The sequence below is a fragment of the Mastigoproctus giganteus genome, chromosome 2, assembly GCF_048544385.1.
Source record: "Mastigoproctus giganteus isolate SK-2022 chromosome 2, ASM4854438v1, whole genome shotgun sequence".
Lineage (NCBI taxonomy): Eukaryota > Metazoa > Arthropoda > Arachnida > Uropygi > Thelyphonidae > Mastigoproctus > Mastigoproctus giganteus.
The window spans coordinates 240,864,582-240,880,032 of NC_143576.1; the positions used below are offsets into that span (position 1 = coordinate 240,864,582).

Sequence of the window (15,451 nt, forward strand, 5' to 3'; positions counted from 1 at the left end):
AATGACGAATGAGTAACGTGCCACACTTTGCTTGTAATGTATTCAAATTTGTCAGTTGATAAAGGGACACGAGTTCCGAAAGCTACTGAAATATTTTATTTTATTTTATACTGGGTATACTTTAAATAAATATCTATTTGTTAAAGTTTGTCATCTATTGCAAGGGAATTAGGTCTCACTGCTTCAACAGTGAATGCTATCTTAAAGGACAGTGCACGTATAAAAGAACATGTCAAAGGATCAACGCACTTAAGATCAACAGTGATCGCAAAACAGCATTCAGGAGCTATATCGAAGATGGAACAACTGTTAATAATATGGATGGAAAATCAGATTCAGAAGCGAGTGCCCCTGAGTCTAATGACCATTCAAGCAAAAGCAAGAAGTATTTATAAAGATATTAAGAATAAGTATGGCGAACCCCAACCCAAGTTCGTGGCAAGCAACGGGTGGTTTAATAGGTTCAAGCATCGCACTGGTTTGCACAACGTTAAAGTATGCAGTGAAGTCACCAGTGTGGATTCTGCAGCTGCAGAGAAATTTTGTGATGTGTTGGAAAAAATTATTGATGAAGGCGGCTATTCAACGAAGCAAATTTTTAACGTTGATGAGACTGCTCGGTATTGGGAAAAAATGACAGATCGAACATACATTGCCAAAAAGGAAAATACAATGACAGGTTTCAAGGTGTCAAAATATAAGGCCACACTCTTATTTTTAATGCAACTGGAGATTACAGATTGAAACCACTGTTTGTGTACCATTCTGAAAATCCTCGTGTATTTAAGGGCATCAATAAAGTCACCCTACCCGTGCATTTCTGATTGAACCAGAGAGCTTGGATAACAATATTTCTCTTTGAGGATTGATTTAAATGCTGCTTCATTCCCGAGGTTGAAAAATATTGTAAAGACAATGCCGTTCCTTTCAAGATTTTGCTTCTATTAGATAATGCTCATGGACATCCTATGCATCTAGATGATTTCAATTCAAACATGAGAGTCATATTTCTACTGCCATACACGACTTCACTCATCCAACCTATGGATCAGGGTGTTATTTCGAATTTAAAAGCATACTATTTATGCACAACATTTGCTCAGGCATTGTCTGCAGTAGACGATGAGAAAAATTTTACGTTAAGAGACTTTTGGAAATCTTACGATATTTACCACGCTATCTTAAACATTAATAAAGCCTGGGTGGAAATTACTAAAAGATGTTTAAATGGCACATGGAAGAAAATATGCACACAGCACGTAAAAGGCTTCAAAGGATTTGAAAAAGACAAATCATATGAAGAGGTTACAGATAAGATTGTAAAGGTTGCAGAGCTACTTCAGTTGGAGGTTGATGCCAAAGACGTGGAGGAGTTAATAGAGGAAGAAGACAAGGAATTATCTAACGAAGAACTTATTGACTCACAGGCAGCGATAGCGAAAGAAGAAAATGCTGAAGAAACTCAAGATGAACCAAATAAGGAGCCGAGACGCTTCATCACCAGAGACATGGCAATGGCATTTTGTGAAATTGTAATTTCGCAATGCAATTGCATCAGCAATGGCGAGGTTTGAGAAGATGGATCCTGACAGCGAACGATTCTTAAAAGTTAACAGAGGGTGTGAATGATATGCTTGCTTGCTACAAAGAAATCTACAATGAAATGAAAAAGCCACCGTCCGGTCATCCATTAATATGTTCTTTTGTAAGGTTGAGTGGTCAACCCCTTCTAAATCTACAGAGCCCTCATCATCTGCAGTGCCATACTTATCAGCTGAAGACGTCAATTCTGATAACGATGCTTGAGAGGTAAAACTTGCTGATGTTATGCCTGTCTCCTCTCTTTTTTTTGTAATTTTATACTTTTTTAAATTGCACACTTTTGTAATTTTTCCTGTGGATAAGATAAATAATTGAATAAATACAATAAATAATTCTATTTACATGTTTGTTGAACATTTATTTTTTGATTCAATCAATTCAGCGAGCTCGGTTGCGAGTGCTGCACAAGCATTGGGGAAATTCCGACTTAAGTAGCGTTCCACAGAATGCAACCCTTACATAAGTCGGGGAGTTCCTGTATACTGTATTTACACCATGTTCTTCTATAATATTAAATTACACAATTATTTATGAAATGAAAAAAATGTATGCCACATTTCTTATAAAAAAAGATTAGTTCATCAAATGCTAAATGCTGGAGAATTTAAATTTGAAATTTACACGCTGACAATTAATGCATTCAAATGCTTAAACTAATTAACTTGCCCATAAGTTTCAGAATCCTCTTTGGGAATTACTACTGGACCCCTACCACAAACATATCACCCAAAATGACCTCAACCTTAAAATGATCTAAACAATTTTTATAAATCTAAAATGCTTTAAATAAGACATAAATTTTTACCACAAATGTGGCGCAAAGTGCTTTTCATTTCACAAATCATTTTGTATATTTCATGTTATGCCTTTCACATATTCACATCAAATAAGATGAAATTACATGTTTTTGATTTTTAAGTTTATGAATAATTCAATAATATATATATATATATATATATAACTTAATTCTTATACAGAATCACCTCATAAAGTTTTAATAAAGCATAGGTAGTAGAAAGATAAGAAAATCGAGAGAAAATTAAAAATTAACCCCATTACAAAAAGGAGCACACCTTTTCTATGATATAGAAGATGATTAAAAAAGGTACATATATTTCTTTTTGTAATGGAGATAGTCTTGCTATCACCTTTATTAAAACTTTATAAGGTGAATTCTTTAAAATATTAACAGTAGTGTAAAAACATTACACTTTTTCTGTGCATTATTAAATAAAAGTTTCTTTGGACCTTGAATTATTCACTAAAAATAAAATTTAATACTATAATCACATGTTAGTAACAGGTAAGTCATAACAAGTAAGTCATAATTATGAAAAACAAAAGCTCATGAAATGGAAACCCAGAGAGTCAAAGTCATGGAAGTTCATTTCTTTGCGAAAAATCATACCAATTTGGAAATCAAGATGGAATCAATAAAACATGTAGGAAAATACCTTAAATATAGTTAAAATCACTTAATGTCTACTTTTATAAGATCTCTTAGTAAATTAATAAAAAAGGATAATTAGATAATACACTTCTCTATGTTATGAATGAATTTTCCATTTATACACCGAGATGAACAAAGGGGTGCTCTTACCAATATAGACTTAAATTCTGAAAACTGCAGCACCTGGAAACTAGGCACATGCGAGGTGATCTGATTGAGGTGAATAAGGCCTTGAACAGGTTGAGCAAGCTCAATGCTGATGGAATTCTTCCTCTTGCTCAGATTATGAACCTGAGGGGGCATATATTCAAATTAAGGAGAGACAGTTATAGAATACGTTTGCGGAAATTTGCCTTTAGCCAGAGGGTAGTTGATTGCTGGAACATTCCATCTCTTGTTGTGGAAGTTGATAGCTTAAATATATTTAAGACTGAGCTGGATAAGCATTTGAAGTGAATAGATGAGTGGAATGGGAGGTTTTTTTTTTTTTTTGTAACCTTTCTTTCTTGCATCGTATGCCTCTGCTACCGTATGTTACTTGTTAATGGTCTGTGTTACTTGCTAATGATCTTGTTAATGATCTGTGTTACTTGCTAATGACCCCAAAATCACAGGAATCAACAATGAGAATAAAAGAACATCATCATTTTTGCAGTCATGTGGGCTCATATCATGGTCAACTTAAACATGTGTAGAAGCTGACCTGGCTAGCCAGGTAGGTAAAGTGCATGTCTGGCAACCCAAAGGTTAGTGTAAGTGTAAGTGTGTTTAGGGTCAAACGGCACAAGGGGTTCCCCCCATCTCCGCGTAGTTTACATTGTGGGTGAACCAGTTGACTGGAAAAGCCAGAGATTTAAAAGTGTATGGACTTTGTATATGTGTGATGCCTTGTACCGTTGTTCATCTGGTCATTTAGCCGCTGGGCCCCTACTGAGGCCCAACGTTGTCCCACTTACGCCCCGTGGAGGCAGACCAGGAACCCAGTAGTCTGTTTCACTCTGGCAGGTCCTGCCACTTAATTTCCTGAGATTTCGGCGGCTAGGACCTTAAAAAAAAAAAAAAAAGACAGAAACGCGTCGACGTAGGGGTAGAATCGCTTAGTTTTGCTAGGCCAAGTTATGGGCGTAAGGTAATTTAGATATGTTAAGTTTTTGGGTAGGGCTTTCGCTAGCGTATAGATAGAGAGGGGGGGGAGGCAGAAGGCTGGGGGAGAAAGACAGAAATATGGGGCCAATAGAGTAGGTAGCCCCAGTTTTCAGTGGGACATGCCCATGTCCCACCAGAGTAGAAGATATAGGGTGGAGAGGAGAGGAGAATGAAAATGTCCCCCCTCCCCCCAAGGAAGTAGGTTTAAAGGTGAAGAGGGCTAGAGTGCCCTCTTCAGATCGCCATATGGCTATTGGCTCTTTGTGGGTTCGATTCCCGCCTCGGGTTTGGATCACAGTAAAATGAAAAAACTTTGGGAGGTGCATTATGGCCACAGAAGCTGATGCGCCAACAACTAACAAGAAAAAAAAAAAAAAAAAAACATGTACCCTCAAGTCTGACCTCAGCTTAGTGGCCAAATTAATATTTTTATTCTACTGCTGATAAGTCGTGGATAACAGTATTATCATTGCGGCTTGCTGGAAAATTTCGGGTAAATTCTAAAATTATTATTATTATTAATAATGATTCTAGAATTTACCCCAAAACTCTATATTATTCTGCCTTGTTGTCTTGGGGATGCATTGTTCTTTCCAGTGATTAAGAATACTAATAGATAACAGTATTATTCCCAACTTTTTTGTATTTGACTTAAAATTATTAATTTTTTTAGTGATGCTATTTAATTAAAAATGATATTAGTGTTATACACTGAGTGATCACTGAATTATGACCACCTACCTAATACTTCATAGGTCCTCCTTTTGCCCTTAGTACAGCAGCTATCTGATGCAGCACTGATTCAACAAGATGTCGGAAGCGTTCAGGAGGTTATGGCCAACCAAGCTGAGTGTAATGTGGTCAGCAATGCAGGTATGGAAGTGATTGGTGTTTCTAGACGCCTGATATGCCTTTCCATAGTGACTTACAAGTGCTCTATGGGATTGATATCAGTGGAGGCCAATCGATATGCTGGATGTCAGAACTGTGTCCCTCAAACCATTCCTGCATAACAAGTGCCCGATGGCTCGGTGCATTGTCATCTTGGAAGACACCATCGCCATTCGGGAAAAAGTGTAACATAGCGCATAGTCAGCAAGCGGTTGACGACAGCAGAAACCACTGATACGTTGTTCCACATGCACCAGGGGTCCAAGTTCCTGCCAGTGAAACATGCCCCACACCATATAACCACCTCCACTGGTCTGCACTTTTGATACCATGCATGATGGATCAAGAGCCTCATGTTGTTGATGCCAAATCCGTACACGACCACCCATGGTGTGGAGTAAATAACGTACTCATCTGACCAGCATACCTTCTTCCAGTCTTCTAAGGTCCAACTTGCATGCTCTTTGCACCAGGCAAGTCTTTTACACTGATGATCCTTGGTTAGGAGAGGACAGATTGTGGGTGCTCAACGAACTGGTGCCTCGATTTCCCAAATGGCTGAACTGGTGGGGTGTTTGAGAGGTGCCGTAGTCTGCTACGGCGCGGTTGTCTGCTCGCATAGCCCATACATACGAACGTGTGAAGCATTGTCATGCCAGATATTGTTCTGGGTTGGCCCATGTTGTATTGGGTAGTCAACTCTTCAACAATGCTGTGCCTGTTCGCCTGTACAAGTCGTTGGACCCGGCGCTCACCTCAAACATCAACCTTTTGCTGACCTTTGCAGTTCTGCCATCGGGTCATTGTTTGACCATTTTGACACCAGTCCTGGTACACTTTAACTACGGCGCCTCTCAAACACCCCACCAGTTCAGCCATTTGGGAAATCGAGGCACCAGTTCATTGAGCACCCACAATCTGTCCTTTACCAAAGTCCGATAAATCCTTCCTTTTACCCATCACCCTCGGAACTTTACTACCTACTGAACCACTGGCACCTTATCTATACTACGTAGGTCAACTAACTCTGCACTCTCATATCTCACATGGTCAACGGGTCGCATTCAGTTTTCATAGGGGTGGTCATAATTCAGTGATCACTCAGTGTATATTATATCACTCTGATATGAAACAATTATATGTGCATACAAGTTGACCTAACCCAGTGTATTGCTGAGTAAGATTTAAAGTGATGCCTTGCATATGGATTATTTTTAAAAGAATACTAAACTTATAACTATAGTAGCAACACCTAACATTTACGCATGTTCTTAAATATCTTTCATTTCAATAGTCAAATTTTCAAAAATATTTTATTAACAAATTAAAGATATGAGTAACTGTTGTTAATCAATAAAAAAATAAAGTTATTTAAAAATGAGAATTAGCAATATCATTAAAAACAATTCTTGAATTTTAGTTTGATTATTGGTAGCACCTTTTGCTAGAATGCACTAATTAATAACACCTCTTGATAGACAATACTTCTGGTGCAGGCTTTCCTTGATTCTAAATCTGCCTTCTTGATCAATAATATTAACAATATCATATCAATGATATTGATGAAGGTATATCAGGTTTAATGTCCAAGTTTTCAGATAATACAAAGGTTGGCAGGGTTGTTAATGACATTAAAGACAGTATGTTACTCCAACTGGATCTAGATAAGTTAGGCAAATGGGCTGTGAAGTGGCAACTGAAGTTTAACATTGACAAATGCAAAGTACTGCATATGGGTAGCAATAACCAAAGAAAAACATACCAACTGTGTGGTACTACACTCAGGAAAGCAGAAAGTGAAAAAGACCTGGGTGTAATTGTGCAGTCGAATATGAAGTTTGCCGAGCAGTGCGGATGGGCTGCTAGGGCAGGTCATGGAGTCTTGTCAATGATATATAGGAATTTTGCTAGCAGGGACAGGGAGGTGATTATCCCATTATACAAGGCAATGGTCAGGCCACACCTAGAGTACTGTGTACAGGTCTGGAGGCCTCATTTTAGGAAGGATGTAGAGTTGCTAGAACAAGTACAAAGAAGGGCAACAAGATTGGTGAGGGGAACAAAGGAGTGCTCTTACCAAGAAAGGCTTAAGTTCTGCAAATTGCAATACCTGGAGAGTAGGCACCTGAGAGGCGATCTGATTGAGGTGTATAAGGCCTTGAATGGGATGAGCAAGCTGAATTCTGATGGAATTCTTGCTCAGATTAAGAACCTGAGGGGGCACAGACAAACTGAGGAAAGACAGTTGTAGAACAGATGTGCGGAAATTTGCCTTTAGCCAGTGGGTGGTTGATTGATGGAACAGACTTCCATCTTTTGTTGTGGAAGTTGATAGCCTAAATAAATTCAAGGCTGAGCTGGACAGGCTTGGAATGAATGGAGGGGTGAAATTTGAGGTTTTTTATTTGGCTGATGCTGCATAAGCTTGCTTTCTTGCATCGTATGCTTCTACTAATGGTAATGCTAATGATTAAAATGTATGTCAGTTAATCATTTGCACAAATGCAACAGTTAATTTTAATTTTTATTTTTTAAAAATTTAACTCATTATTTTGGTTAATATCATAAACCTGATTCCAGGTTACTTTTTCAATGATATAAGATTTATCATTCTAGATACAAAATTCAAGGCCAATATAGTGAACAAAATATATTCAATAGTTTTGATAATGTATGGACAATGATGCCATAATTTCTGCCTGTGTAAGATTTGTAAATTGGGTTGCACTCTAAATGATACACTGTGAATCATGATTTAAAACCTTTCAGTATTTTAAAAATCCGGATTATATTAATTAAATATGATCAATCATATTTCATGTATAAAATATAAAGTTTGGCCAGTATTATTAAGATGCAGTGACTTACTATTAACTCCTCTGACCATGTGGTCATCCTGAAGTATAAACAAAATTTATTTTTTATTTATATTTAAAAAAATTACAGAATCTAATATGATAATTACCCATATTTTTGGCAAAAATTTCAAAAGGATCCGTGAAGGTGTCTCCTTGGTTTTTGATAAGAGTGTTTCCATATCTTTCAAACATCAATAACATTTGTTCTGGGCCACTACCTGTTAGCGATGCAATTCGTTCCCATATTTCATAGTACTTCAGTTCCAACACACTGCTTACTGCAAATACCAGATTCTAAACAATAAAATATGCTAAGGTTATCATTTTATAAAAATCTGAAAACAACTTAATATGATCTGCTTAACCCTCTAGTGGGTACATTGTAGTATTCTAGCAACCAAAAATAAAAAAATTTAAAAATTAAAATATCAATTAAAATTATGTTAGAATGAATTTTAACATTCCTCCAATATGGTCTTCGGTTTTGATTTGTATTATTATTTTGAACTGGGGAAGTGAAGCTGTAAAAAATTTAATTACGGCTCGATATCCGTGTAAAAGATAAACTACATACCTATGTTAATGCCCATAACTATATTAATTTTTCATAGAATTTTGGTTTAAGCTTCGTTTTCAACCACTTTGTGGTACTGAAGTACAGCCATAAAGTAGGTTCTTATCTAAAAAAATTATATATATTTTGGATAAGAAGCTATTACTAAATATATTATTTGTTCTTAATAACTAATATAGTTCCAGAATAAAAAATAAAATTTAAAGTGCACTATTTTAAACTACAGTAAAACCTCCGTATCCACGTGGGATACATTCCAAGGCCTACCGTGGATAGCTGAAACAGCAGATATAAGCAAACACCTGCTGACCCCATATATAACGTGATTTTATTGTACGTATATACATATAATAAAGTTTAATTGACAAATTAAACACACAGTAAGACATTACCAACATTAAATATGGTAATAATAAAGTACAGCAGACACTTGATTTACTGGGATTGGATTAACCAGGACACTTCGAGACACCAAATTAAAAAAAAAAAAAAGGAATCGACCAGAAATCATAAAATTTAAGTACTAACTAGAATACTAACTAGGTATAAACAGATATTTTGCAAGTCGTAAATAAGCGACAAGATCTGGTGTTATAAGTCATCATTGGGAGGTTAGTGTACCTATTATCTTGCAACCCCCACTGTCACTTACCACTCAAACAGAAAAAAAAAAAAAAAGAGACCAAATGTTTAGTTTGATTTAGTGCACCACGTCGATTGTTGTGTTCCATCGCACTGCAAAAGGACAAATCTCGGCCCAGCCGGTCGAGATGCTGAGGCTTTTGAAACTACTAATGACCTCGCACAGATTGTTCATTTACCTACTAGAAAACTGGACAGTCCTAATCATACAGCCAGCATGCTTGATTTTTTTCTCATAAACAACCATTCCAAGTACACGGTCAAAGTGAGTGGTCCTTTAGGCACCTCAGACCACAACTTGATTGTCTCTTCTCCATTGGAGCCTTTATCTCATGGCTATTCCCAACCTAGTGTTGTTTGGCATTACAAGAATGCAAACTGGGATGACCTGCAAGATTTCTTTTCTTCTTTTCCTTGGTCGGATTAGTGTTTCAAAAGTTCTGATGTCAACGTTTGCTGAGATCGTGTCAGTGAAATTATTCTTGGAAAAATGGAATCCTTTATTCCACACACCACTTTAACATCTCTTCCTTTATCTAAACCTTGGTTTTCCAATAAATCTGCTAAGGCTGTTCAAGAGAAGAATGTTGCAAATCGTAATTGGCTTGTTTCCAACTCTTCAGTTTCATTTTCTGCCTACGTAAAAGCTCATAACAATTGTAAAACAGTTATTAATCAGTTCAAATTAGATTTTGAACAGGCTAAGAACAGAAAACTTGCTTCTTGCCCTAATGGTAGCAGAGCATTCTGGTCTCTTGCCAAAGCTATTGTCCACAACTTTTGCCCATCTTTGCTCCCACCTCTGTCAAAACCAGATGGTTCTATTGTCACTTCAACAGAAGGATAAAGCTGAACTGCTAGCATCCCATTTTTCTTCCAACACATGTATTAATGATCTTGGTAAAACACCTCCCACCATTCCCAGCATGCTCCATTCAATGCCTCCTGTGGTCTTCTGTCAAAAGGATGTCAGAAGGATTTTGATGAATCTTGGTGCTAAGAAAGCTCCAGGTCCTAATGATATTTCTCCACTTGTTCTCAAAACCTGTGCTCCTGAACATACTCCTGTTCTTTGCTGCCTTTTTCACTTTCTTATTCCAAAGGTGTTTTTCCTTCTGCTTGGAAATTTGCTCATATCCAGCCAGTTCCTTAAAAGGGTGACAATCCTTCCTATCCAATTATCATCCCACTAGTTACTTCTACTCTTTCTAAAGTAATGGAGAAATCAATTAATCACTAACTCTTAAACTACCTAGAAACCTTTCATCTGATCAACGATCGCTAGTATGGATTCCACCAGTGATATTCTGGCTTATGTTACCCATTTATGGACAAACTCAATGGAAAGGTTCGCAGAAACACAAGCAGTTGCTCTTGACATCTCAAAGGCCTTTGGCATAAAGGTCTTCTAAACAAGCTTCCATCTTATGGTTTGTCAACTGTTTTTTGTAATTGATTATCCAGTTTTCTCTTTGACCGCTCATTGAGGGTGATGGTAAATGGCTCTCTGTCTTCTAACTTCTCCCCTAATGCTGGTGTCCCTCAAGGTTCAGTTCTTTCCCCCACTCTTTTCTTCTGTATATTAATGACCTTCTTTGATTGCCAGGAAATCCTATCCATAGTTTTGCTGATGATAGCACATTGCATTCCACTTTCCAGTTTGAGAAACCTCACCCTGCTCAACCAGCTTCAACTTCTTGAATATCTGCTACCAATCCTTTAAATGCCAATCTCCAGTGGGGTAAAGACAACTTAGTTGATTTCAATCCTTCTAAAACTCAGTCCCACCTTATATCTTGCAAAAAGGATTTTTCTGCTCATATGCTTATCTTTGGTGACACTCCGATTTCTAGGCAAGATAATATCTCTTTTGGGGATTACGCTGACTTCTAATCCCTCTTGGCACAAGCACATTACAAATATTGCTTACTTTGCATCTAAAAAACTTGGTTTTCTCTTTCGTTCTTGGCACAACTTTTCTTCCAAACAGCTGTTCGCTCTGTACAAATCGCAAATCCGCCCAACCGTGGAATATTGTTCCCACATCTCAGGCTTCTAGATTCCATTCAGAAGAGGGCAGTTAGGTTAATTAACGACTCATCTCTAACAGGGTCTCTCCATTCTCCGTCTCATGGATGTACTGTCTGCTGCATGCCTTTTCTACAGATATTTCCATGGGCACTGTTCTTCTGAATTAGCTTCTATAATTCTCGTTATCTCTTTCAAAATAGTCTGAACACTTGCTGCCACCAGCCAACACCCATTTGCTGTCCAACTTCAAATTCACAGAACCAACTTTTCATCTTCCTCGTTTGTTCATTCAACTGCAGTTTTCTGGAACAACCTTTCTTCATTTGTATTTCCTGAAAATTACAGTCTAAAGAAGTTCAAGTCTAATGTCGACAAATATCTTCTTTCATCTTCTCAACCTCCACCCCCATTCATGGTACTAAGTAGTACAGGTTCTAATACCTCTCGTGTTTGGGTTTTTTTTTTTTTTTTTAATTTTTTAAAAATTGATTTATCTAAAAATATACAGTAAAACATCAGTTATCCAGGACTCAATTATCTGTAAAGTCAGATTAACCATGGTCTTGTATATGTACATAGTTTTATTTTTAACAAAAGTTTAAAGAATATTATTTATCTGTATGAGTGGATTCATAAAGTGCATACAGGGAATCACTGTCACGTCTCTAGTTTTGCCACCTGGTAAATCATGTCAGATGTTTTTACACCCACAGATGTGAAGTCAAGTGTCTTGAAACACGTGCTGCATTCCTAATGCCAAATAACATACAAATGTAACCTAATCACATTTCTCTATTAAACATCGCTAAAGCTTGTTTCTGTGCTTGCTGTGTGTTGTATGTAATATTTATCTTACACTTCAACCACTAAAAATGTCAAGTAAATGAAAACGAGTTGTTTTAACAGTGGAAAAGAAACTGTAAATTATTAAAAGATGTGAAAAAAGGTGAAAATGTTTCCAAGCTTGCAGATGAATTTGGAATTGGCCAGCAAAGTGTTTAGTTCGTTGCAGTAGAGCTAGCAGAGGTTGCAAAATACTGTTGTGTGGGTTTCTTGATGATTTGCATGGGCATACTGAAATAAATGAAGACTCTCCATACCAGTGTTTATCATCAGCATTTTAAAAATTCCTGATAGCATTTTTCCCTGACCAAATGGCCATCTTTAAAAAACGCATGATATGCAATGTACTCTGATTGCATTTAAATTAACTAAATATCCAACCACATGTAAAAGAAAAGATATCTTGTATTATAACTCCTTGTGGCACACTTCATATACAGTTGATCAGTTTCAGCTCAACTGTGATGTAAGACAAGTTGCATTACTTACCTCCACTTTCCCAAGTTGCCTGTCAAATCTAAGTGAAAAATTCAGTTTTCCCTTGCCAAACCTATCACTTCAGTAAACTTTTTTCTTCTTGCATTTGTTCTTCCTGATAATGATAGTTTTATTATCATTATATTGGAATATTAGAATTCTTAATAATTATTATCTGAACTATTATATATTAATTTTTTTTTTTTTTTGCTTTCAAAACTATGGCATTATGTGCGTGGTTCACTTAAAACAAATTTATATATAAATTGCATTTTTTTAAACTGCTTACTACATAATGGTTTTTCATACCTGAATGAAATCCCTGTCCTGTCTGTGGGTGAGATTGAGACCACCTTGTTGGGTTTCATAATTTAGCACATGATATATAAGTCTATCCACAATAAGTACATCACTTCCATACATTGTGGACGTAGCATTGGTTGCTATTTTCAAGTCTGTGGAAATCTTTATGGCCAAATAAGTACTTAGTGGCAGCTTATCTCTTTCAATAACTGAAAGCTGAAAGTAAAAAAAATAAATAAATAAACCACTTACTTCCCATCAATGAGGTACCAATATACACTGAAATAGTTATCTGGAGCTTTGTACTACATCACAAATAATTTTATTTAATTTAAAAATTATGAAAGTTTCAAAATCTAAAAACACATGGGGGTATTCAAAAAATAAATGTAAGCTTCTCAAAAAAAAAAGTTCTCTCCACACAATACTCACTTCATACTTTGAGCCATGAAGTGAAATAATTCGTGGCTCAAAGCCATGAAATAATTTCGCCTTTTTTTTTTTTTTTCACAAATAAAACTGGAATTTTTTTAAAAGTAAACTGTTGACTTTACAAATGTCATCAAAACTAAACTTTTGATGACATTTGTAAAGTCAATAATATTTAAATAAGTGAGACTCTGAAACTTAAAATACAACACTTTGTATATTTAATAATTATACAATGACAATGTTAATTCTATTAATAATAGTGACACCTGATAAAAAAAAAAACTTGCAACTACTAATGCTTTTAGAGTTTAAAGTGCAAAGAAAGTTTAATGTGTTTTGTAATGCTTTTCATGTTTTTGCATGAAGTTTTCTGAGCAGTGTAGACAGGTTTCTAGGGAAGCCCTTCTTCCAGGAATTTTACCACCAGAGTTAAGAAGGTGATTACCCCATTCTATAAGGCAATGGTTAGGCTGCATCTTGAGAAAAAGCCTCAATTTAAGAAGGATGTGGATCTCTTTAAATGGGTGCAGAGAAGTGTGACTAGATCATTCAAGGACATAAAAGGGTACTCTTAGCAACAAAACCTTCATTTTTCCAAGCACTGCAATTTGCAGGTTCTGCAAATTGTAGTGCTTGGAAACTATGCATCTGCTAGGAGACCTGATTGAAGTTTTTTAAGGCTTTAAATGGATTGAGAAAACTAACTGCTCATGGCATCCTTACTCTTTTGACACATCAAAGCATAAGGGGACATAAAATTAAATAGAAAACGATGGTGGCAGAATAAAAGTGTGAAAACTTGCTTTCAGCCAGAGAGTAACTGGCTATTGGAACAAACTACCAATAGGTGTTTTGGAAGTGGGTAATTTGAATAAATTTAGGGAAGAATTAGGATAAATTATTAGAGGGCATGAGCAGTTGAGTTGGGTAGAGGTTTTATTTTTTTTTTGACGCTGTATAAGCTTGCTTCCTTGCATCATTTGCCACTACTAATACTAATTTCCTTCAAAAAAAAATTAACTAAAAATTTATTTATCAATGTAGTGCATTTTCAAGGCAAAGAAAATGCTACTTTCTTTTCTATTTTTCCTCAAATATCACCAGGATCCCCAATGCCATTTAAATCAATTTAAAATGATCAGTGAGTTGTCAGATAAACAGGGTGCTGGCTTTATACCAATAAGGCGACAATATCCAGTGAAATGGCTGTTTGGGGCTTAAACACCAGACTGGATAGGCCTTCATTCTTTTCACTTCCACACTTTTCATTAACTTGTTCAGAAACCCACTTTGCATTTCATAATCCCTAATTACCCACAATTCACAAAATATCTCATCAAAATTAGTATAGTGAAACCTCCCTTAATGAACATCTCTCTAAAAGGGACACCTCTTGTGGACACTTGGGCCTAGGTCTCAGCCAGAAGTATTAGAAATTAGATGACCTCTCTAAAATGAACATTCTCTAATATGGATACACACACTTCAATAGGTGTCCTTTTGGTATTTTAAACCTTGCTATATGGGACACTTTCGAGGGCAATTGACAAATGTGCATCTTTATTGGTCAGTGAGCATTTGTAATGAAGACAAGTGAAGGTCAAGGTCATTACAGTAATATTAACTAGACTTGAGATGGTCATGAATTGCTCATGAAGCAACTGGCACAATATCTCGTTAATATGCTCACTGCTGCTGGTATGTTTACAAATGTATAAGGGCTGTCTAATGCAATTCCACTGATGCACACAATTTAGCAAGGTAATAAAATAGCCAAAAGGAGAAATGTTGTTTCCAGAATAAAAAAATAAAAATAAAAAAACAGTACTGTATTAATTTCTGTACAGAGCATTCAGTTTGTGATATCAAGGGTTTAGTGTCAAATATTGTTAAGTACATTGCATTTTTTTTAGATAACTTTAGTTTTACTTTATACAAATAACAATGCATATCATGTCACAGAACTGTATCTCTCTAATACTTTACATGTTAACCTGGGCTGTAAGTACTCCGGTAAACTAAGAAAATTTCAAATGACTTTTTTCTTGGTTAATTACAAAAATGTTGACTACAAAATGATTTTATAGTTAACGTTATTTTACACTAAACCCTCGATATGTACATACAAAAAAGTATGGGAATAGAACTATAATACATTTTTTTCAAAAAAAACTCTGGGACTGCATAATTAATTTTGAACAG

At 36.0% G+C, this 15,451-nt stretch overlaps 1 protein-coding gene across 4 annotated transcripts in view; it reads right to left on the reverse strand.

The window, feature by feature from the left end:
* LOC150090305 (protocadherin-like wing polarity protein stan) overlaps positions 1–15,451 on the reverse strand; it is a 426,116-nt gene that overhangs the window by 120,199 nt on the left and 290,466 nt on the right. For all 4 annotated transcript variants that reach the window (XM_090389794.1, XM_090389793.1, XM_090389795.1 and 1 more), the window contains 2 exons: positions 12,824–13,033; positions 8,055–8,241 (listed from right to left, as the gene is read on the reverse strand). In XM_090389794.1, the coding sequence (XP_090245920.1) occupies positions 8,055–8,241; positions 12,824–13,033 (397 nt within the window). The remainder of the gene's footprint in view (positions 1–8,054; positions 8,242–12,823; positions 13,034–15,451) is intronic.